The sequence below is a fragment of the Balaenoptera ricei genome, chromosome 19 (genome assembly GCF_028023285.1).
Source record: "Balaenoptera ricei isolate mBalRic1 chromosome 19, mBalRic1.hap2, whole genome shotgun sequence".
Taxonomy (NCBI): domain Eukaryota; kingdom Metazoa; phylum Chordata; class Mammalia; order Artiodactyla; family Balaenopteridae; genus Balaenoptera; species Balaenoptera ricei.
In genome coordinates, this window is record NC_082657.1 from 59,910,314 (window position 1) to 59,932,522 (window position 22,209).

Sequence of the window (22,209 nt, forward strand, 5' to 3'; positions counted from 1 at the left end):
AGCTTGCAGTTCTGGGCTGTGGGGCGCAGCCCTGGGGGCTCTTGCGTGCTCTGCTGGAGCCTTTTGTCTTGAAAGGTCTCGGGGGCCTTGCAAGCCTGTTCCTGGGGACCAAAATAGTCAGGTTCACGTTTTAGAGAAAGCACTGTGGTGGCTGCATGTGGTTTGGAGGGTGAAGGATGAGTCCGGGGGCAGGAAGACCAGTTAGGCACTCAGTGATCCAGTTGGGAAGTGCTGAAGGCCTCAACTCAGCCTGGGGCAGGCGGTGGAGGAAGCGAAGGCTCTGGGATGACCAGTTGGAACGGGAGGCATAGGGAGCAAGGCAGCTTCTTCGTAATGTATTTGTGATAATGCATTTTCTTTTTTAATAACCTAGGACTATGCTGTATGTTGTTGAGTATTTTTTCCCCATTTCTTGTATTGTAAACACTCTTGATTATTAAACGTTTTGCTTCAGTGTTATTTTAAAGTACTGTGGAGTATCCACAAGTTATATTTTATGCATACTAAAAACAGTGATGTTTGGCATTTTTTGGATCCATTTATTAGATGTTTCTCATTGTGAGTGGATGATCTTATTTCCCAGAGATAATTAAAGCACAGTATTGTAAACTGAAAGATGAACATCTTTAATTCATTGGTTACTTGGAGGCAGAATGGGAGATACATTTTGCTTAGCAATATTCAGGAAATAATTAGTGATAAATTAAAACATGAAGTTTTTTAATGTTTTTATTTTTAAACTACATACTAATTTGATCAAAAGCAAGTTACACTATGAAATATTTGAAAAAGATTGAGAAAGATCTTTTTATATAATATTTGTCAATCAGCTGGCTCATGTTTGCTGAAGGCTGTTTTAGCTACTGCTTGTGTAGCTGCTCAGGAAGGTAACTAAAGTGTTCTTACCCTGTGTAGGTAGCGGGTGACTCAGCAGGTGACTGAGGCAGAGGGAACCATTGGGGCAGGTTCTCAGATGTGTAATGTGTTGAACTAGGTGGTGCACGTGTCAAGTTCTGCAGGGGGAATTCAGGGAGTGAAGGAAGTGGACAATGAGTGACCTTGAAAATGAATAGGATTTGGGCAAATGGAGAGAAAGGAGGAGGGCATTCCATGTGGGAGAGTGAGTAGGACTTAGGTTTCAGATTAACTTTTTTTTTTTGCTTTTTTTTTTTTAAAGTTATACAATTTTTATTTATTTATTTATTTATGGCTGTGTTGGGTCTTCGTTTCTGTGCGAGGGCTTTCTCTAGTTGCGGCAAGTGGGGGCCACTCTTCATCGCGGTGCGCGGGCCTTTCATTATTGCGGCCTCTCCTGTTGCGGAGCACAGGCTCCAGACGCGCAGGCTCAGTAGTTGTGGCGCACGGGCCTAGTTGCTCCGCGGCATGTGGGATCTTCCCAGACCAGGGCTCAAACCCGTGTCCCCTGCATTGGCAGGCAGATTCTCAACCACTGCGCCACCAGGGAAGCCCTTTTTTTTGCTTTTTGAGTGATCTTACTTGGTGTGAATCCCCTGGATCACTCCCTGCATTTCTGTCTCAGTTAGGATGCTTTTGATAACAAGTAAAAGAAAGCTCAGCTCTAACTGGTTTACACCATAAACTAGAGATTTACTGGCTCACGGCACTAGAAATTCTGTAGGTAGGTCAGGCTTCAAGGTTGGTTTGATTCATCAGTTCAGTGACATCTTTGAAGACCTGGTTTCTCTTCACTTGTGTTGTATCACTATTATCCTAAGGCTAGTTTTCCCCCCAATGGCAAAATGGCTACAGTAGTTGCGGGCTTCACATTTGTGCCCAGCACACAGACTGGCGCAAGAGAGTGTGTGTGTGTCCCGGAATTCTTGGCAGTGCCCTGAGCTTTGTGCCCTCTGGGTCACCCTGAACCAAGTGCTCTGGGCTAGAGGGGTGGCATGCCGTGCTGGCTCCCCTCTGGAGTTGGGGGTGGGTGTGTGTCAGCCTTCTGAACTGGGTGACCACTATCCAACAGGGGAGGAAGAGAATGAACATTGGGAGGATGGCTGCAAAGTCCTTTACCTGACGCTTCATCCCTCCCCACTCTTTTTCCAGGTTTATCGTTTCCTCTTTCTGGGCTCCTCAGACTTAAGACTCTGTCCTTTCTCCTTAGCACGTCATCCTGGACTGTCTGATGCTTTCTTACTATATCTTATAGTCTTCCTTAAGTTTTATTGTTGCTTTATTATCTATGTGTTTGTGCATTGAGGCCAGCCCCAGTTTCCAGTCCTGGCTCTCCCATTTTATGTTCGTGGGCTCTTGGGCAAGATTATTTCTCTGAACCTCAAGTGTTTTCATCTTCACTCGGTCAACAGCTATTTACTAGAGTCTGAGTATTGTGCTTAAGTGGATGGGATCCAGAACTGAAAGACACAAGGAGATCGTAGTTCATTTACGGAAACATGTAGGTAAGTGAGAATTACCGTGAGGTATGAAAAAGGGTTTGAAAGAAACAGGGGTTGCGATGACTTCCCTGAGGGGGTGACGCCTCTGTTGAGCTTGGTGGGCCGAGGACGAGGCACCAGGGAGCTGCCTGCATGGAGGGCCGAGGACCAGGCACCAGGGAGCTGCCTGCATGGAGGGCCGAGGACCAGGCACCAGGGAGCTGCCTGCATGGAGGGCCGAGGACCAGGCACCAGGGAGCTGCCTGCATGGAGGGCCGAGGACCAGGCACCAGGGAGCTGCCTGCATGGAGGGCCGAGGACGAGGCACCAGGGAGCTGCCTGCATGGAGGGCCGAGGACCAGGCACCAGGGAGCTGCCTGCATGGAGGGCCGAGGACCAGGCACCAGGGAGCTGCCTGCATGGAGGGCCGAGGACCAGGCACCAGGGAGCTGCCTGCATGGAGGGCCGAGGAGTAGTGAGTACATTTAGAGTAGCTGGGCTCGTACGTGCACATGGAGATGAGGCTAGATTGCTTAGGCCATTACACCAAGAGTTTAGGTCCCATCTCTGTATCCCTTACAGTTAGGAGTTGACCATATGTCCTAGTTGACACCTGTTGCAGGGTAATTCATGCAGTCCTTTCACTGTGAAAGGTGCCTCCAGTTTGGATGATGAACGGTCACCCAGCGTAACAGGAGTTTGGAGCTGTGTTGTACACATCCTGTACACAGGATGCAGGGCTTACCCCACGGCAGGACCCTGGGACTGTGTGAGGTACAGCCGCTGCTTCTCGAACTTAACCTACATTGACAGTCAGCTGCGGGTCATGTTAATGGCATATTTGGCTTCAGTTGGTCTGGGGTGGGGCCTGAGAGCTGCATAATTTCCTGGGTTATTCCTTTGGTGCTGGGCTGGGGACCACACTTTGAGTAACGGTACTATAGGACATTAGGAGCATCAGAGGGTCTGCAAGTCCTGAAATCATGTGCAAAAATACGTGTATGTGCATTCTTCAGGTAGTGGGCTTAATTTGCTTACATCGTATCCTCGGGGGAGTCTACTGCCACCCAAAAAAGGTTAGGGGAATCACTGTTTTTTTAGAAATATTGTGACGATTAAATGAGATCTGTATATTAAATGCCTTTAGGGCAGTGTTTAACCCACAGTAGTCATTCAGTATGTGTTAGGTGTTTGTCCCGTCCCCCAAGTTTTTTGAAGGCAGTAAATATTGCTTAAACATTTAAAATATCTTTTTTTATATCTTCTATGCCATTGGTGTTCAATAAAAATGTTTAGTTTGGTGACAGAGTGTTTTAGGACTGTTGGCCATTCTGTCAACATTTGAGGGTCTTTTATGTGCCAAGCATTTTATTAGGTATTGAGATGCTGAAGTCTAATCTTGGTTATTGCAGATACCCTGGCATGGAGGGGTTGTAAGGGCTTGGGCTGGACAGTAACACTAGGATTGAAGATGAGATGCATCAAAAAAAAATTGTTTATTTTGGCCGTGCCCTGTGGCTTGTGGATCTTAGTTCCCCATCCAGGGATTGAACCTGGACCCTCGGCATTGAGAGCGTGGAGTCCTAACCACTGGACCACCACGGAATTCCCCCAATTTTCTTTTAGTAATCTTATTATTGAGGTATATTCTGTGTTCAGAAAGGTTCTCCTCTTGCCTTTGACTCATTGAGATCCTGTTCTCTGGATCTCAGGTGTAGGTGTATGGGATGTCAGGATGCATCACTTAATTAGAATGCTTATTTCAATTCATGCAGTTGCTACTGTTTTTACCAAATAAAAATTCTTGAACATTTTGATGAGATTGTGCCAGGAATTGGGGTATATAATTCAAGATAATCTTCAAGGTTTCTCATCTAGAAGATTGGAAGAACAGTGAAGTTTGCTATTGGCATAAGTGTAAAACCTGGTTTTGAGAAAATAATGGACCTTTTTATTTTAAGGTTAAGCTAGAACATAACAGTGGAAGAGCCTAGGGGCTGGCAGCTTGAAATATGGAACTGGAGTGTAGTTGGGCAATCCAAGTTGAAGATGTGGGTTTGGAATTCATCAACATACTTGAAGCTGAGAATAGGTGAGCTGCTTATTAGCGGGGGAATATCCAGGTGCCATCCCAGAGGAGAGAGAATGGTGAAAGAAACAGAACCAAGTCTTGTAGGGTTTTGGAATCCCCTGAAGGTGAAATTATTATGAAAAGTATGTGTGAGAGACATCTTATTACTAATCAAGTGCTTGATAGATTGACTAGCTTAAGGAGGTAAAATGATCTTGGTTTAGATTGGGAGGTGATTTTTGAAAAAGCAGAATGTTGGAGGTGAAAGATTTCACTGAGTCAAAAGAGCAAATGGGAAATGAGTTCAGTTACAAAGAAATGTCTCTGTGGAAAAGACATTTCTGAAAAGTTGCATTGGAGTGGAATTTTTCTATCAAATTATTTCTAGCTTAGTTGCATTATAGTTTTTCTTCTGATTGCCGTTAACTTGTTAATGATCAATAAATCCTTAAAAGCACCAAAATAGTTCCCATTTTGAAAACATTTGCTCTGGTTGTTGTTCATCAAGCAGTGGGTCCTCCTATAGAGTGAACAGTCCTCTCCAATTGTTTTACAGTTTCTTCTGTCCGGTTTGGGGGCATACTTGAGTGTCGAAATAGCTCTGCTGGCCCTCCCTCCAGTTGTCTGCTTAGTTTCTTCCATCCCTGAATCGCTGGGTTGTGGGAATGCCCCTGTGTTCAGTGATTCTGAACCCTGACTGCACCTCAGAGTCACACAGGAAGCCTGCCTCCCACCATTGAACCCAGAATTGTGGCCTGAGGATCCTCAGGTGATCCTAAGGTATAGTCAAGGCGGAGAAGCACTGCTTGAGGCCTTTGTCCTGCACAGCTGACCCTGTTCCCCTGCTTGGTGAGCTCTTCCTGGGGTTGGTTTTCTGCCTTTGTATGAAAAACAGAGTATTGTGACTTGATTGGGTGAAAAAAACTTCTAGGATACTGAAGTCCTGAGCCTCACATATTTACCATAAGGGAGACTTTCTGGAAAGTCTTGAGTTTCATTTTTCTTTTTTTTATTAAATTTATTTACTTATTTATTTATTTGGTTGTGCTGAGTCTTAGTTGTGGCAGGCTGTCTCCTTAGTTGTGGCTCTCGGGCTTCGTAGTTGTGACATGTGAACGCTTAGTTGCAGCATGCATGTGGGATCTAGTTCCTTGAGCAGGGATTGAACCTGGGCCCCTTGCCTTGGGAGCAGAGAGTGTTAACCACTGTGCCACCAAGGAAGTCCCGAGTTTCATTTTTCTAATAAAAGATTTTTAATCATAACAGTGAACTTACATAATTTAAGAATGGAGTGCAGTCTGTTGTTTTGGCTGGTAAAGTAAACTGTACCACCATAATTACAACCTTCGGAGGCTATTTTTCAACAGGCCATTAGGTGGTGGTTAAATTGAGAAAGTAAGCAGTGGACTGCTTCCTCAGTAGGCATGGTGGTCCTCAAGCCCTCAGCACCTGCTTTTGCATTCTTTTATATTCAGCAGATAGTAATTTTGCAGCTTTTACTGCTTCGACCAACTCTTCTAACTTTGGTTTTCATTAACAACCAAAGTAATTCATGAAAGGGAATATTCTATATACTTCCTCCTTAAAATTGGAAGGAGAGGGGTGTGTGTAACAGCTAACATGAGTCCTTTTTCTTAGGCATCTCTAGATTTTCCAAGGTGTTTGAAGAGACCATTGGCAGTGACCATTAGATTAGAAGAAAATAATTTAGGTAGTCACACTTCTTTTTTCCTGAATGTCTTTTAATGTGGAGCTCTGGTTTAGTGGTGCACTTTCCTTTCTGGCAGGTGGCCTTCAGTAGCCAAGCTTTTGCTGGTTTGGTTCCAGCATATTTCATTAAGTGAAAAATCCTGTAGAACAGATGGGTTTAACAAGTTTCTGCTCATGTAGCATTCTGTTTAATGCAACGCTAGTTTTGATTCAGCGTTGTTGGCAGTTATTGTCTGTATGTAGTGTGGAGTTTGAGTAGGTGGTCAGGGGATCTAGGCAGTTATAAAGGCCAAGCCAGTCATGAACAATCTGGGGTTGGAGGCTTAAAGAAGCCTGTTACAATGATAACAGGTAGCAAAATACAAATACATGCATACTAGTTTAGGTGGTGTTGTGTAGCACTAGTTAGAGTCTTTGAACCAAGGAACATGAAATCTTAAAAAAAAAAAAAAAAAGTCCTGATGTGTGAATATTTATAGAGTACTTAAGAATTCGACTTATGTAAATGAAAAATCAATATTGTGGTCTTTGGTCTTCAAGAGTTGTTTTTATAATACAGCTGCCTCATCCACCTTATTTATAGATGTGCGTCTAATTAAAAAAGTCAGCCATATTGAGGTATAATTTAATACAATAAATGTACCAATTTTAAGCTTGCAGTTTGAGGTTTTTTTTTTTTTTTTCCTTTTAATTATTATTTATTTATTTATTTATTTTTTGGCTGTGTTGGGTCTTCGTTTCTGTGCGAGGGCTTCTTCTAGTTGCGGTGAGCGGGGGCCACTCTTCATCGCGGTGCGCGGGCCTCTCACTATCGCGGCCTCTCTTATTGCGGAGCACAGGCTCCAGACGCGCAGGCTCAGTAGTTGTGGCTCACGGGCCCAGCTGCTCCGCGGCATGTGGGATCTTCCCAGACCAGGGCTCGAACCTGTGTCTCCTGCATTAGCAGGCAGATTCTCAACCACTGCGCCACCAGGGAAGCCCGCAGTTTGAGTTTTAAATTTATTTATTTATTTATTTTAGCTGTGTTGGGTCTTCGTTTCTGCGCGAGGACCCTCTCCATTTGCAGCGAGCGGGGGCCACTCTTCATCGCGGTGCGTGGGCCTCTCACCATCGCGGCCTCTCCCGTTGCAGAGCATAGGCTCCAGACGCACAGGCTCAGCAGTTGTGGCTCACGGGCCCAGTGGCTCCGCGGCATGTGGGATCCTCCCAGACCAGGGCTCGAACCTGTGTCCCCTGCATTGGCAGGCAGACTCTCAACCACTGCGCCACCAGGGAAGCCCCCGCAGTTTGAGTTTTGACAAATGTATATACCAGGGTAACTGTCACCATGATAAAGATATAGAACATTTTCATTGCCCAGAAATTTCCCTCATGCCCCTTCACCATGAATCCCCATCCCTTAGCCAGGCAATTACTGATCTGCTTTCTGTCACTATAGGCTAAGTTTCTATTTTCTAGAATTTTCTTTATGTGGAATTATATAGAGAGTATTCTTCTATCTGCCTTCTTTCACTCAGCATAACATTTTTGACATTTGCCCATGTTGTAAGAGTTCCTTCCTTTTCAGTGCTGAGTAATAGTCTATTGTATGGATGGACCACAAGTTATCTCTTCACCTCTTGATGGATATTTGTTGTTCCAGCGTTGACTATTGTGAATGAAGCTGTTGACTACATTCATGTGCAAGTCTTTATGTGGACATATGTTTTCATTTCTCATGGTTAAAATACCTAGAAGTAGAATGGTTATATGTCATATGGTAGGTATATGTTTTATTTTGTAAGAAGCTGCCAAGCTTTTCCAAAGCGGTGGTATCCTTTCATGTCTGCACCAGCAGTGCCTAATTCCCCTTCTGCAACCTCATTGACACTTGGTACTGTCAGTCTTCTTAATTTTACTGTGCCTCAATTTTAAAGGAAAGACTGACTTTTTGTCCACAGGAACATGAGCCGCATCTATGGCAGAAAAGTGAATCTGTCTGCAAATAGGGAGTTCTTAGTGAAATATGTTTTTATTTATTTTTTTAATGCATTTATTTATTTTATTTATTTTTGGCTGTGTTGGGTCTTTGTTGCTGCGCTCGGGCTTTCTCTAGTTGTGGTGAGCAGGGAATGCTCTTCGTTGCAGTGCGCGGGCTTATCATTGTGGTGCTTCTTTTATTGTGGAGCACAGGCTCTAGGTGCACGGGGTTTCAGTAAATGTGGCGTGCGGGCTCAGTAGTTGTGGCTCGCAGGCTCTAGAGCGCAGGCTCTAGAGCGCAGGCTCAGTAGTTGTGGCGCATAGGCTTAGTTGCTCCGCGGCATGTGGGATCTTCTCGGACCAGGGCTCGAACCCGTGTCCCCTGTATTGGCAGGTGGATTCTTAACCACTGTGCCGCCAGGGAAGTCCCCTGAAATATGTTTTTAAAAAGTTTAAGTAGAAAAGAGAGGGGGCAAGAAAGACTAGAGAATGCCTCCTTCACGCTGGACACAGAAGACTTATTTGGTGGTCAGGCATGTAGGGATGGGGAGTGAAAATGGACTTTCAAAAGGTTGACCTGCCCTGGTGTACATCCATGGTTTGTTTTGCCCTTTTTTTTCCTCTTCAAGATTTAACGTTTTGGAAGTTGATTTTTCTTTAGTTTGGGAGACCACGTGATAATTGTGAATTATTTTCCTCTAGGTCAGAATAGGTATCCTCTTATTAAAGTTTTCTGTAAAGCTTTCATTCAGTTTTCTTGATTATGTTTAAATATTACCTTTAAAAATTAAATGTTATATCGTGACTATATTAAAAGTTTATATTTAAAAATGAAAATTGTGCCCCTGCTGGCGCATCTCTGGTGATAGTAAAAACAGGAGCATAAGAAACAATGAGTAGTTCAGTTGGAGTTTTGTCATCCTGCTGACATCTGGGAGTGGAACTATTGGTGTGGAGTAGGGAGAGGTCATCGTTCCTCAGCCCTGGAACTTGTATTTGTTGTGAGCTTTGCTTTTCTTCCTCCTCTGCCTGAATTCATTTTTTTCCCCTTTATTTTTATTATTTATTTATTTATTTATTTATTTATTTTTGGCTGTGTTGGGTCTTCGTTTCTGTGCGAGGGCTTTCTCTAGTTGTGGCGAGCGGGGGCCACTCTTCATCGCAGTGCGCGGGCCTCTCACTATCGCGGTCTCTCTTGTTGTGGAGCACAAGCTCCAGACGCGCAGGCTCAGTAGTTGTGGTTCATGGGCCTAGTTGCTCCGCGGCATGTGGGATCTTCCCGGACCAGGGCTCGAACCCGTGTCCCCTGCATTAGCAGGCGGATTCTCAACCACTGCGCCACCAGGGAAGCCCTACATGAATTCATTTTTTTCAACAGAACTCTTGAGCACCTGCTATAAGCCAAGTACTGCATTAACTGCAGGTGATGGAAAGATGAATTGAACTTGGTGTCTGCTCCTTTTTAAAAACCAGCTTTATGGGGCGTTATATATGTGCAGTGAATTTCATTCATTTAATGTATATAGTTTGACGAATTTTGACAAATGTTTCTTTTTTATTGGTGTTCTGCTTTTCCCCTTCCCTTCCCTTCCCTTTCCTTCCTAGGTTAGCACCAAGGTGATTGTAATGGATATGAAAATAGGTGGAATTTTGAACTTCTTTCTACTAGGGCCATCCCAGATAACAAGCACTGACTCCCTAATTTATCAGCTCTGTTCCATGTGATAAAAAGTCTGTATACCAAGTTATTGTATAATGAGGGCTGTTTAGTAATAGTTTAGAGCAAAACAAGTTAAAATTTAACTGGCATTGTGTAATGTACAATAGGCCTTGAAAGTTGGTAAAAGTGGATTTCTGTTAAGTGAATCATGTTTTCTAATTTGGAGATTGCAGTCTGTGCAACAAGTTTTAGCTTAGACTCTCCACGAGAGCATTTAAAGAAATACAGCCAGGGCTTCCTTGGTGGCGCAGTGGTTGAGAATCTGCCTACCAATGCAGGGGACACGGGTTCGAGCCCTGGTCTGGGAAGATCCCACATGCCATGCAGCGACTAGGCCCGTGAGCCACAATTGCTGAGCCTGCGCGTCTGGAGCCTGTGCTCCGCAACAAGAGAGGCCACGATAGTGAGAGACCCGCGCACCGCGATGAAGAGTGGCCCCCGCTTGCCGCAACTGGAGAAAGCCCTCGCACAGAAACGAAGACCCAACACAGCCATAAATAAATAAATAAAATTAAAAAAAAAAAAAAAAGAAGAACTACATCCAACCTATCAAAAATCCTACTTGGAAAAGTGAGAGAATAACTTTTGATAGGACTTTAGTAGTCAGAATGAAATACACAAACCACATGAAGCTAACACTAAACTGTAGTAGGCTGACATTTGAATCCTAAGGAGGGTTGCTCTCTGTGGGAGTGGCCATGTCACAGTTTGTCCATTTGTTCCCTTCTCAGGACTCCTTGGCCCCAAGAAAGTAAGCAGAATCCTGCTGCTACCCAGGCAGTTGGAGGAATAAGCCTTTCTCTGCGTCCCTCTTCCTTTGTCTGCTTCTGCCATTTGTAATGCTCTTTGCAGCTTGCAGTCCACTTGCACTGTGACGAAACTGTAATTGTCATGATGTCCCAAACCTTATTTCTGTCTTATTCAAAATTTATTCTCATAATCTAGCACCGTTCAGTGTGGGTAGTTGGTGCTCAATCCATACTGTTAAATCAGTGAAATTCCTGCTGTGTGTTCACTGAAGTGTCACCCACACCACTTTCCAAAGTTAAGAGCACACGGTGACTGCTCAGTAGATGTCGTTAGCGTCCTCAAGTACTGGGTCCTGATCAAAAAAAAAGTGTAAAGAAATTTAGATTTTTTTAATGCAAGTACTGACCTGATTTTTTTTTTTAATTCATTTATTTAGTTGAAATAATTTCATGCCATGGAATTCTCCCATTTAAATAGCTGTACATTTTGGTGGTTTTTAGTATATTCACAGAGTTGTGCAACTATCACCACAGTCAATTTTAGAACATTTCATCATTCCAGAAAGATTGTACAACAGAAACTAGCACAGCATTGTGAAGCAATTATACTTCAGTAAAGATGTATTAAAAAAAAAAAAAAGAAACTTCATATCCGTCAGTGGTGACTCCGTAATCCCCTCCCCGCCCAGCCTCTGGCAACCACCATCTACCTTCTGTCTCTAGGGATTTGCCTCTTCTGGACATTTCACATGAAGGGAATCATACAACGTGTGGCCCTTTGAGTCTGGCCTCTTTCGGTCAGCATGATGTGTTCAGGGGCCAACCATCTGGTAGCCATATTAGTCTGAGAGCATTTCCAAACCTGTGTTTCTCCTGGTTATATCCAGGAGATCCTTTTGGAGCTGGGAAGAACTTTGGAGGTTGCTTAGTCTGGCATACCCTCATTTTAGAGATGAAATTAAAGTTTTTGTCGCTTGGAACAGTTTATTAGTCCTTAATGTTTCCTCCTATCTCCCAAATTCAGTTTCCTTGGGTTGGGAAAAGAGAGAGAAGACTTTGTACTTTTTGTGCTTGGTTCTGTCGTTGAACCCTGCGAGGCTTGGCTTTGCGTCTGTTCTCGGGACACTGTCCCAGGGGCTGGGTTCACAGTGGTTCCAGTGATTGCCTTGGAACCTGTACAGTGTGTACAGTGCACACGCAGCAACGTGTTTATTGATCATGCCTTTGTATCCTGATTTTTTTACCTCAGAGGCTGACGTCTTATTTTCCTGAGTCCTTTTGCAGGCAGAGGACGTCGATTTGGTGGCAGCCTATATAATAACTCGTGTTTCTGGAGATGGAGCTTTGGAAGCTGTGCTCCAGCGCCCCCTAGTGCCGCGTTGTGGTGGTCGTCCTCCGTGTCCCCTGCTTTCTGTAGAAAGCAGAAACTGCTGTTTCCTGTGGCTTCGTTAGATCCGTGGAGAACCAACTGTAGGTCATGCGGGCGACTGGCAAATGTCTTTCCTCCTTCTTACCTTCCTTGGGCTGATATTGTGTCTTTGCTTTCCTGTAGCAGGAACACGGGTATTTCCAGTTTGGCCTGCCCCTTCCCCAGGCTGTACAGCCCTCGGCCCTCTGGGGCCAGGCTCCCCCGGGCTGGGCTGCAGTGAAGGGGCTCATTTCTACCCTAAGTGTGCTGTGGGCGTGCCCCTTTTCCTGATGTGTTTCTTTTCTTTCTCTTTGTGTTTAAATAAATTAATTAGTTTATGTATTTTACTTTTGGCTGTGTTGGGTCCTCGTTGCTGCACGCGGGTTCTTCTCTAGCTGCGGTGAGCGGGGGCTACTCTTCGTTGTGGTGCATGGGCTTCTCATTGTGGTGGCTTCTCTTGTTGCGGAGCACGGGCTGTAGGCTTCAGTAGTTCTGGCACGTGGGCTCAGTAGTTGTGGCTCGTGGGCTCTAGAGCGGAGGCTCAGTAGTTGTGGCGCACGAGCTTAGTTGCTCCGCACGAGCTTAGTTGCTCCGCAGCATGTGGGATCTTCCCGGACCAGGGATCGAACCCGTGTCCCCTGCATTGGCAGGTGGCTTCTTAACCACTGCGCCACCAGGGAAGTGCCTGTCCTGTCTCTTTAGCTTCCTGTAATCTGGAACTTTTCCACAGCCTTTTGTGACGTTTGAGTTTTTGGAAGAGCACAGTCCTCCCCCTGCTTTTTTTTTTGTTTGTTTAAAGATTGATTGATTGATTGCTATGTTGGGTCTTCGTTTCTGTGCTAGGGCTTTCTCCAGTTGTGGCAAGCGGGGGCCGCTCTTCATCACGATGTGCGGGCCTCTCACTATCGCAGCCTCTCTTGTTGCGGAGCGCAGGCTCCAGACGCACGGGCTCAGCAGTTGTGGCTCCCGGGCCTAGTTGCTCCGCGCATGTGGGATCCTCCCAGGCCAGGGCTCGAACCCGGGCAGACTCTCAACCACTGTGCCACCAGGGAAGCCCCTCCCCCTGCTTTTCGGTAACATTCTTCATTTTGCCAAACATCTAAAATAATTTGTGACTGAAGATTAGGAAAATTTGGGGGGATGGTGAGACTTGAACATTTTAATGGCAATTGGCTGCCTTGAATTTCTGCGATAAACTCTTTGGTGTCGCAAGACTTGTGATGCTTTAACCTTTACTCAGATATAGTTTTAGTTAAATAATTGTCACTAAAGTGCAGGGCAGTGTGATTTATGTCCACTCACTGGGGTTTGCAGTTGAATAAATACTTGGCCTTTCTTTGCTTTTGTAGCTTTAACTTTGTAATTTAACTTTTTTTTTTTTTCTTCCTAATTTGTTTAAGGTAAATTTTACTGTACAAGCAGTACTTCTGTTTGCCTTTTTGGAACAGTGTGGATAAAAAATGCTCCTTCATAGTAATGCTTCCTGTAATTGTTTTTGAATGATGCAGATGATTTTGGTAAGCACTGAAATGATGTCATAGCCTCCAGGTTTATGTGGGGTATTTTATTGTATCACTTCCCACAAATGTTTGAGTGGTTACCAAAGAAACATTACTTTCTTTGCCTGTGAAAGAAATATTTACCTTTTTTTCACATGCACTGTGATGGCAGGAAATTGTCTTTTATTCTTAATCTCCCCTTACTTGAGACCTCAGTGACTTGACCTTTGCTGACCTTTGAGAATGAACTCCCCAACTATCAGGCCTTTCTTTATCTGCAGTTACTATGTTTCATTTGAATTCCTGTTTGAGTCTAAGAAATATGTGTACAGATACATAGGAAAAAGATACATATAGTTTATCTGCCATGAGCATATGGGAAATACTCATTGTACAGGAAATAGAAATCCTAACCAAAACTCTGAACAGTGAGTACCTTGCAGAGATGCTGATAATACCAGCTTCTTAGCAACCCCCTCTGTTATCTCAGTCGCAAAACTGAAAGGACTGTTTTTTATATTGTTGAAATGTAACTACTTATTTTCAAAAATTCATGCATTTTAAAGATTGAAAATAGGTCCGATTAGGGCAAGAGGATGTGATTCATGTGCATTTTGTTGGAGTTGTTTACTGATATATGTGGGCTGGTGTTACCGAAATTACATTGGAGTTCAGAGCAGCTCTGGCTAGCAGTTTGTCAGGTGTTAAATGATACTTTAGCATTGCTTATTTGATAGTTGGCAGTTGCTTATGGTATCTTTTTTGGATTAAATGTTTTCATCAAGTCCTAGTCCCTGTTGTCAGGGAGATCTTGAAACTAACATAGGTGCAAACACAACTTTGCAAAATGCATATACTTGAATAGTTGTACAATGATTTGTTTACATTGACTTTTTAAAAAGATGTATTTTATTTATTTATTTATTTATTTATTTATTTATTTATTTATTTATTTATTTATTTATGGCTGTGTTGGGTCTTCGTTTCTGTGCGAGGGCTTTCTCTAGTTGCGGCAAGCGGGGGCCACTCTTCATCGCGGTGCGCGGGCCTCTCACTATCGCGGCCTCTTCTTGTTGCGGAGCACAGGCTCCAGACGCGCAGGCTCAGTAATTGTGGCTCACGGGCCTAGTTGCTCCGTGGCATGTGGGATCTTCCCAGACCAGGGCTCGAACCCGTGTCCCCTGCATTGACAGGCAGATTCTCAACCACTGCGCCACCAGGGAAGCCCTCGATAGTTATTTATATGGTTCAGAACTAAGAACTCTGAAAAGGTATACGCTAAGAAATCTCACTCCCTGCTCCACTACCTCCACAGGGATCTGCCCCGCCCCCGACTCTGTATAGTCAAGGGTTTTACTCCCTTCTTGGTTCCCTCTCCAATATCTATCTCTTTATGCAAACACAGATCAATATTTCTATTTTCTTCCTTTTTTTTTACCCAAAGAATGTTTTCTCATTTAACAGTGTCTTGGAGATTTCTTTTTTTTTTTTTGCCCTGAAAATTTCTTTTTTTTTTTTTTAACATCTTTATTGGAGTATAATTGGTTTACAATGGTGTGTTAGTTTCTGCTTTATAACAAAGTGAATCAGCTATACATATACTTATGTCCCCATATCTGTTCCCTCTTGCGTCTCCCTCCCTCCCACCCTCCCTGTGTCTGGAGATTTCTCAATTTCTGTACATGCTCCCTCCTCAGCCACACCCCCACCCCCACCCCACCCACCCAGTCAGTTTGGTGTGTGTGCTGTTCGTTTTGTTTTGGCCACACCACGCGGCATGCGGGATCTTAGTTCCCTGTGACCAGGGGTTGCACCCATGCCCCCTGCAGTGGAGCCCTCACCACTGGACTGCTGGGGAATCCGTGCCTTGCCCCGCCCCCCGCCCCCCGCGTGGATTTTGTAATCAGGTTAAAGCTGCATATCCGTGAAGTTGTTAACATGAAGTTGTAATGAGAAAGCACATTTAAAATCTGTAGCGAAGTGTTTCAAATAATACTTTACAAATAAAGAATTAAGTAAAATAGTAAAATTGAAAATAATAGAAAAAGGCTTTCCCTGGAGCCTTTCTAAGCATTCTGACTGTTGACCATGAGGTTGCTCCCAGTAGACTGGCACAGGGAGTTGACAAGAAGGCTTGCGGGGGCGTCACGGTTCTATCCCCTCTCCCCTCCGTTGACAAGATTTTATTATATCTTTTGGAATTTTAATTCTCTTATTGGATTGGCCAATTTCTCTTTTTTAAAAGACTTTATATAGGAACTCAAAGAAATTTACTTAAAAATGTGATTTAAATGAGCATTTCATTTATTTTTATTTTTCCAAGAGAAAACCAGCCTAAAGAGAATAACTTAGACCCAGCAATCCCACTACTGGGCATATACCCAGAGAAAACCATAATTCAAAAAGACACATGCACCCCAGTGTTCATTGCAGCACTATTTACAATAGTCAGGTCATGCAAGCAACCTAAACGCCCATCGACAGATGAATGGATAGAGAAGATGTGGTTCATATATACAATGGAATATTACTCAGCCATTAAAAGGAATGAAATTGGGTCATTTGTAGAGAAGTGGGTGGACCTAGAGACTGTCATACAAAGTGAAGTAAGAAAGAGAAAAACAAATATCGTATATTAACGCATATATGTGGAATCTAGAAAAACGGTACAGATGAACTGGTTTGCAAGGCAGAAATAGAGACACAGATGTAGAGAACAAACGTATGGACACCAAGGGGGGAAAGCGGGGGTGGGGTGGATTGGGAGATTGGGATTGACATGTATACACTAATATGTATAAAATTGATAACTAATAACCTGCTGTATAAAAAATAAATAAAATTAAATTAAAAAAAAGAATAATTTAGCAATCCTAAAGAACATTCAGTTCTCATTCTAATGTCTTCCCCACATTCTGAATTAAAGTAGCCACTCAGAAGGTAGAGTGGATATCTTTTACGTGGACAACATTTCTCCTGTTGGTATTAAATAAAACAGCATGAGTCTTAGTGTTTGCATTGGGCTTCACAGCTACAGTATCAATCATCTTTTGGATCCTCTTTGTTACTGCTCTTCTATCTCTTGAATTCATTTTCTGGAATTCTTAAGCAGTCCACCCCACCCATCCCAAGGGTGTATGAGTGTCTGAGAATTATTTTGCCTTTTGCACTTGAGTAATAAACTATAGAATAGAATTCTATGAAAACAAAAACAAAATACTTTTTTCTTGGAACTTTCAAGGCATTGCTGTCTTGCTTTGTATTTATTTTGTTGATTCTAAGGTTTGTTGAGCTTGTAAATTTAGTAATTTAAATTTAATAATTTTCTGATTTCTGTGAATACTTTCTGGTTCTGTAATTGGTCCCCCCTCTTTTTTAAAATAAATTTATTTATTTATTTATAGTTTTGGCAGCGTTGGGTCTTCGTTGCTGTGCACGGGCTTTCTCTAGTTGCGGCGAGCGGGGGCTACTCTTCGTTGTGGTGCACGGGCTTCTCACTGCGGTGGCTTCTCTTGTTGCGGAGCATGGGCTCTAGGCACACGGGCTTCAGTAGTTGTGGTGTGCAGGCTCTGTAGTTGTGGCTTGTGGGCTCTAGAGCGCAGGCTCAGTAGTTGTGGCGTGCAGGCTTAGTTGCTCCACAGAATGTGGGATCTTCCCGGACCAGGACTCAAACCTGTGTCCCCTGCATTGGCAGGTGGATTCTTTTTTTTTTTTTTTTTTAAATTTTATTTATTTATTTATGGCTGTGTTGGGTCTTCGTTTCTGTGCGAGGGCCTTCCCCAGTTGCGGCAAGTGGGGGCCACTCCCCATCGCGGTGCACGGGCCTCTCACTATCGCGGCCTCTCCTGTTGCGGAGCACAGGCTCCAGACGCGCAGGCTCAGCAGTTGTGGCTCACGGGCCCAGTAGCTCCGCGGCATGTGGGATCCTCCCAGACCAGGGCTCGAACCCGTGTCCCCTGCATTGGCAGGCAGACTCTCAACCACTGCGCCACCAGGGAAGCCCGGCAGGTGGATTCTTAACCACTGTGCCACTGGGGAAGTCCCCTGTCCCTTTTTTTAAATAAAAAAAATTTTTTTATTTGTCTGTACCTGGTCTTAGTTTCAGCATGCAGGATCTTTGTTGCGGCATGTGGGATCTAGTTCCCTGACCAGGGATCGAACCTGGGCCCCCTTCATTGGGAGCATGGAGTCTTAACTACTGGACCACCAGGGAAGTCCCTAATACGTCCTTTTTTCATGGCAGTCTGCTTATTTTACCTGCTCGAATTTCTTTCAGGATACAGATTAGAATTTTAAGTTCTTTTCTGTTTCCTATGTTTTGTTTACACAGATTCATTTCCCCCTCATTTTAGTAGTAACTCTCTTTATTGCTGTTGATTGTTCCCACACGTGTCTTGTGATTTTTTTTGTTGTCCATTCACATTCAAGGGCTGAAGTCATTAGTATTTTCGTGGGTGTGTTCCCTTGGCAGGTAGGAAGTTTACTATTTCTCTAACAGGCTTGCCCTGTGAATATTTCCATTCCCCCTAAAAGTTCCCGTGTGCCTTTTTGTAATCATTTCTTCCCCAGACCTTGACAACCACAGGTCTGTTTTCTGTCCTTAGAGTTTAGCCCTAGAATGTTATGTAAATGCAGTCATATAGCTTGCGGGCTTTTAAGTCTAATTCTTCACTTAGCGTGATGCTTTCGAGTCACTGAGTAGTAGTTCATCATGTAGATGTATCACATCCACCTTTGGATAGACATTTGGGTTCTTTTCAGTTTTTGGTAGTTATGAATAGAGCTGCTGTAAACTTCAGCATACAGGCTTTTTTTTGTGTGTGTGTGGACATAGGTGTTCATTTCTCTTTGGTAAGTACTTAAGAGTGGGCTTCCTGGGTTGTATGGTAAGTAACTTTATAAGAAAGTGCCAAACTCTTTTCCTGAGTGGCTGTATCATTCCGCATCCCTAGTTGTTTCACATCCCTGCCAGCAGTTGGTATTGTCTGGAATATTTTCTCCCATTGTATCGCTCATCTTTTTATTTTCTTCTGAGTAAATTTTAAGGTTTATATCTAGACTTAAGGATCTCTCTGCGGTGGGACTAGAAAGGAATGCCAGGCAGCAGTGTCATTTCTTCTCCCACCCCACCTTTCTTTCTTCTCATTTAAAGATAACTTTCCCTTACGTTGCTTTGTGTTGTGTTGGAGTGAAATTAAAATAAGCTTTTCCCCAGTTTTGGTGATAAGTCTAATTAAGCTCACAATGACAGTATTTCAGGAGAAGACTATTTCTAAGTTGTTTTTGGGACTCTGCATTTTCACCATTACTGTCAGTGCACAATTTCTTTGTGGACTTTTGCAAGTATACATAAATATTACATCAAGATGTTTTTGTTTTTAATACATATTCACGGTCTTGGTAGCTACTGTGAAAGAGCCCTCCAAAAAAATGTTTTCCCCAGAAATACTGGTGCATTCTTTTTTTTTTTTTTTAATAAATAAATTTATTTATTAATTTAATTTATTTATTTGGCTGCGTTGGGTCTTCGTTGCTGTGCACGGGCTTTCTCTAGTTGCGGCAATCAGGGGCTACTCTTCGTTGCAGTGCGCAGGCTTCTCATTGCGGTGGCTTCTCTTGTGGAGCATGGGCTCTAGGCGCACAGGCTTCAGTAATTGTGGCTCGTGGGCTCTAGAGCGCAGGCTCAGTAGTTGTGGCGCACGGGCTTAGTTGCTCCATGGCATGTGGGATCTTCCCAGACCAGGGCTCGAACCCATGTCCCCTGCATTGGCAGGCAGATTCTTAACCACTGCGCCACCAGGGAAGTCCCTACTGGTGCATTCTTACCAACAGATTTTGAGACTTAGTTTCCATTTACTCAGTTACCATAATAATGGTTATTATCTATTTGTATATGTTTGGATACTGTAAATTTCCTCACAAGTTATTAGACTGTCAGTTCTGTTAGAATAGAGGAACCACGACTCTGCTTTTGCCATTTTTATATCTAATATCGATTGTTGTGCATGACATTTAATAGGCTCTAAATAATTATTGATGAAGTGAGTGATTCCCTGTTGTGGAAATCAGGTCATACTGATTCTTATCAATGACTTGTTTCTTGAAGCTTCAGGGAGAATCTGAACTGCTTGGCACTCGTCAAACTTACTTCCGTGCGGGTTAACCAGTTTTTCAGAAAGTAACTTTCAGAATTCTATGAAGTGAGAGTTCACAGCGAGGTTTGTGTCTGTTGAACAGTATGTTTATCTGTGTATCACATTCCAGTGTACTTTTAAGGTAAAAAAATTACACATATATATATTTTTTTTTTATAACTTTTTTTTTAATTTTATTTAATTATTTATTTATTTATTTATTTATGGCTGTGTTGGGTCTTCGTTGCTGTGCGCGGGCTTTCTCTAGTTGTGGCAAGTGGGGGCTACTCTTCATCGCGGTGCGCGGGCCTCTCATTATCGTGGCCTCTCTTGTTGCGGAGCACAGGCTCCAGACGCGCAGGCTCAGTAATTGTGGCTCACGGGCCTAGCTGCTCTGCGGCATGTGGGATCTTCCCAGACCAGGGCTCGAACCCATGTCCCCTGCATTGGCAGGCGGATTCTCAACCACTGCGCCACCAGGGAAGCCCTTCACATATATTTTTAAAGTTCATCCATCAGAGTCATTAACATTTCCTTTTTTTGGATTTCCCTATCTTCCCGTTGGAACCACGTTTTCTGCTTTTCTTTAGTATGTACGGTAGGGAAAACTGAAATGGAGGTAGTGACATGAGTCAGCCGAAAGGGTAAATGGAACAACTAGAAATGTTTGTGAACCTAAAAAATTCTCCTGCAAGCAGGAGTCTACTTACAAGTTTGGTGTGCAGAGTTGACCTGTTTCACAGTGTTGCCGAGTTAGTTGACTGGTCCCTTTCTGTGGTCCTAAGCCCCAGCTGAGGCCACCTGTCTCCGCCAGGGAGGTTCTTTTTCTGATCGGATTTGTGCAGCCAATAACAAAACCGATGCTGAGACTGGAACGGCACAAGCTTTATTCAATGGCCAAAGAATGGAGAAGCAGGAACCTAGTTCCAAATCAACTTCTCAACCCAATTTGGGCAGAGGTACCAAACATATAGGAGGGTCAAGGTAAAAGAGAGGGATTTGGAAAGAGTGGGAGGAATATTCATGACTTATTGGAGAACAGGGGTGTGGTTTGGACCTGGGACTGTTGCAGTTCTCCTCTTCAGTCCTTGTATGGGCTGCCTCAGTTGTTGTCATGGCAGTCCTCAACTGTCATGGTGCCGGTGGGTGGGTCATTTAGCATATGCTAACGTATTACGGTGAGAATGTAATGAGACTCAACTTCTGCTGGAAGTCACATCTTCCGCCATCTTGGGCCTTGTTGGTCCTAACCAGTTGTTTTTTCCTCTTTGCAGCTTCCTCCCGAAACTTAGATAAGAATAAGGTTTCTATTTGAGGGAGGGGCAGGGGTATGATTCTGGGGCAACAGCCTTGGTAACAAAAGTAAGCTCTATTAACCTTAGGCTGTTCTTTGACAATTTATGGAAAACCGAAGTATTTTCTTATTTGTAATTGGAAAACACTACATCTAGAAATCTGTTTGCAGATCCTTGATTTGTTTAATGGAGAAAGGGTCTTGGGGGTTCTGGCCCAATTATTCATAGGATTGAGATGTAACACTTTTTTTCTGAAACTGTATAATTTGTGTATTGTATGTGATCAGTCATTCTCTTTTTTTCAGTATATTTTTGGAGATTTTAGCCCTGATGAATTCAATCAGTTCTTTGTGACTCCTCGCTCTTCAGTTGAGGTAAGACACAACTTTGCTTTATTGAGTACGTGCATAGATTTAATTGATGGTTATGTTTTAGTTCTTGTTTTTTAATTTATGTCTTTTGATTAGGAGTTCCAGTGTACAGAAGAGTGTAGAGACTAACATGAGAAATGACTGAACCCACCAATCAGATTTGACTACTGTTAACATTTTGCTATATTTATAAATAGCAAAGCATTACAGAGACAGTGGAAGCCCCCATTGTATCCTCTCATTCTTCTTCTCCAGAAATGCTGACCCTGCTGAAATTGCTCAGCATTGTTTCCTGACTATGGTTTTCGCCTTGTACTACATACATATGTATTGATAGATAGTACAGTGTATTGTTTTTGTGGTTAAAAATGTCACATAAGTGGTTTCATACTGTATTCATCATTTTGTAGTTTGCTTATTTTAAGTTAAATATTCTTTAGATTTATCTGTACATTTTGTTCTTGGTCTTTGATTTTAATTGTTAAATTGTTTTTTGTTTGTTTGTTTTTTTGGCCGCGCGCTGTGTGGTTTGTGGGATCTTACTTCCCCGACCAGAGAATGATCCTGGGCCCACGGCAGTGAAAGCACCGAGTCCTAACCACTGGACCGCCAGGGAATTCCCCATTAATTGTTAAATATTGAACATACCTTTTCCCCTGTTCAGGACTATTTAAGTCTTCAGTTCTACCACTATTACAAAAATGTGGCAGTAAACATATTTTGTCATGTCTCCTCATGCTCCTCTGTGGGTTTCTCCAGGAACTATTCCTAGGAATGGAGTTGCGGGGCTCTGCAAGGAATAAGCATCTTCAGTTTTATTAGAGACTGTGCGTCTGCCTTCAAAGCGGTTTTAACAGTCTCCCTTCCCATCAGCAGTGCATGAGGGTTTTTAGATCT

At 43.3% G+C, this 22,209-nt stretch overlaps 1 protein-coding gene across 1 annotated transcript in view; it reads left to right on the forward strand.

The window, feature by feature from the left end:
* USP10 (ubiquitin specific peptidase 10) overlaps positions 1 to 22,209 on the forward strand; it is a 91,917-nt gene that overhangs the window by 33,498 nt on the left and 36,210 nt on the right. The window contains exon 4 of the mRNA XM_059903775.1: positions 21,247 to 21,315. Within this exon, the coding sequence (XP_059759758.1) occupies positions 21,247 to 21,315 (69 nt within the window). The remainder of the gene's footprint in view (positions 1 to 21,246; positions 21,316 to 22,209) is intronic.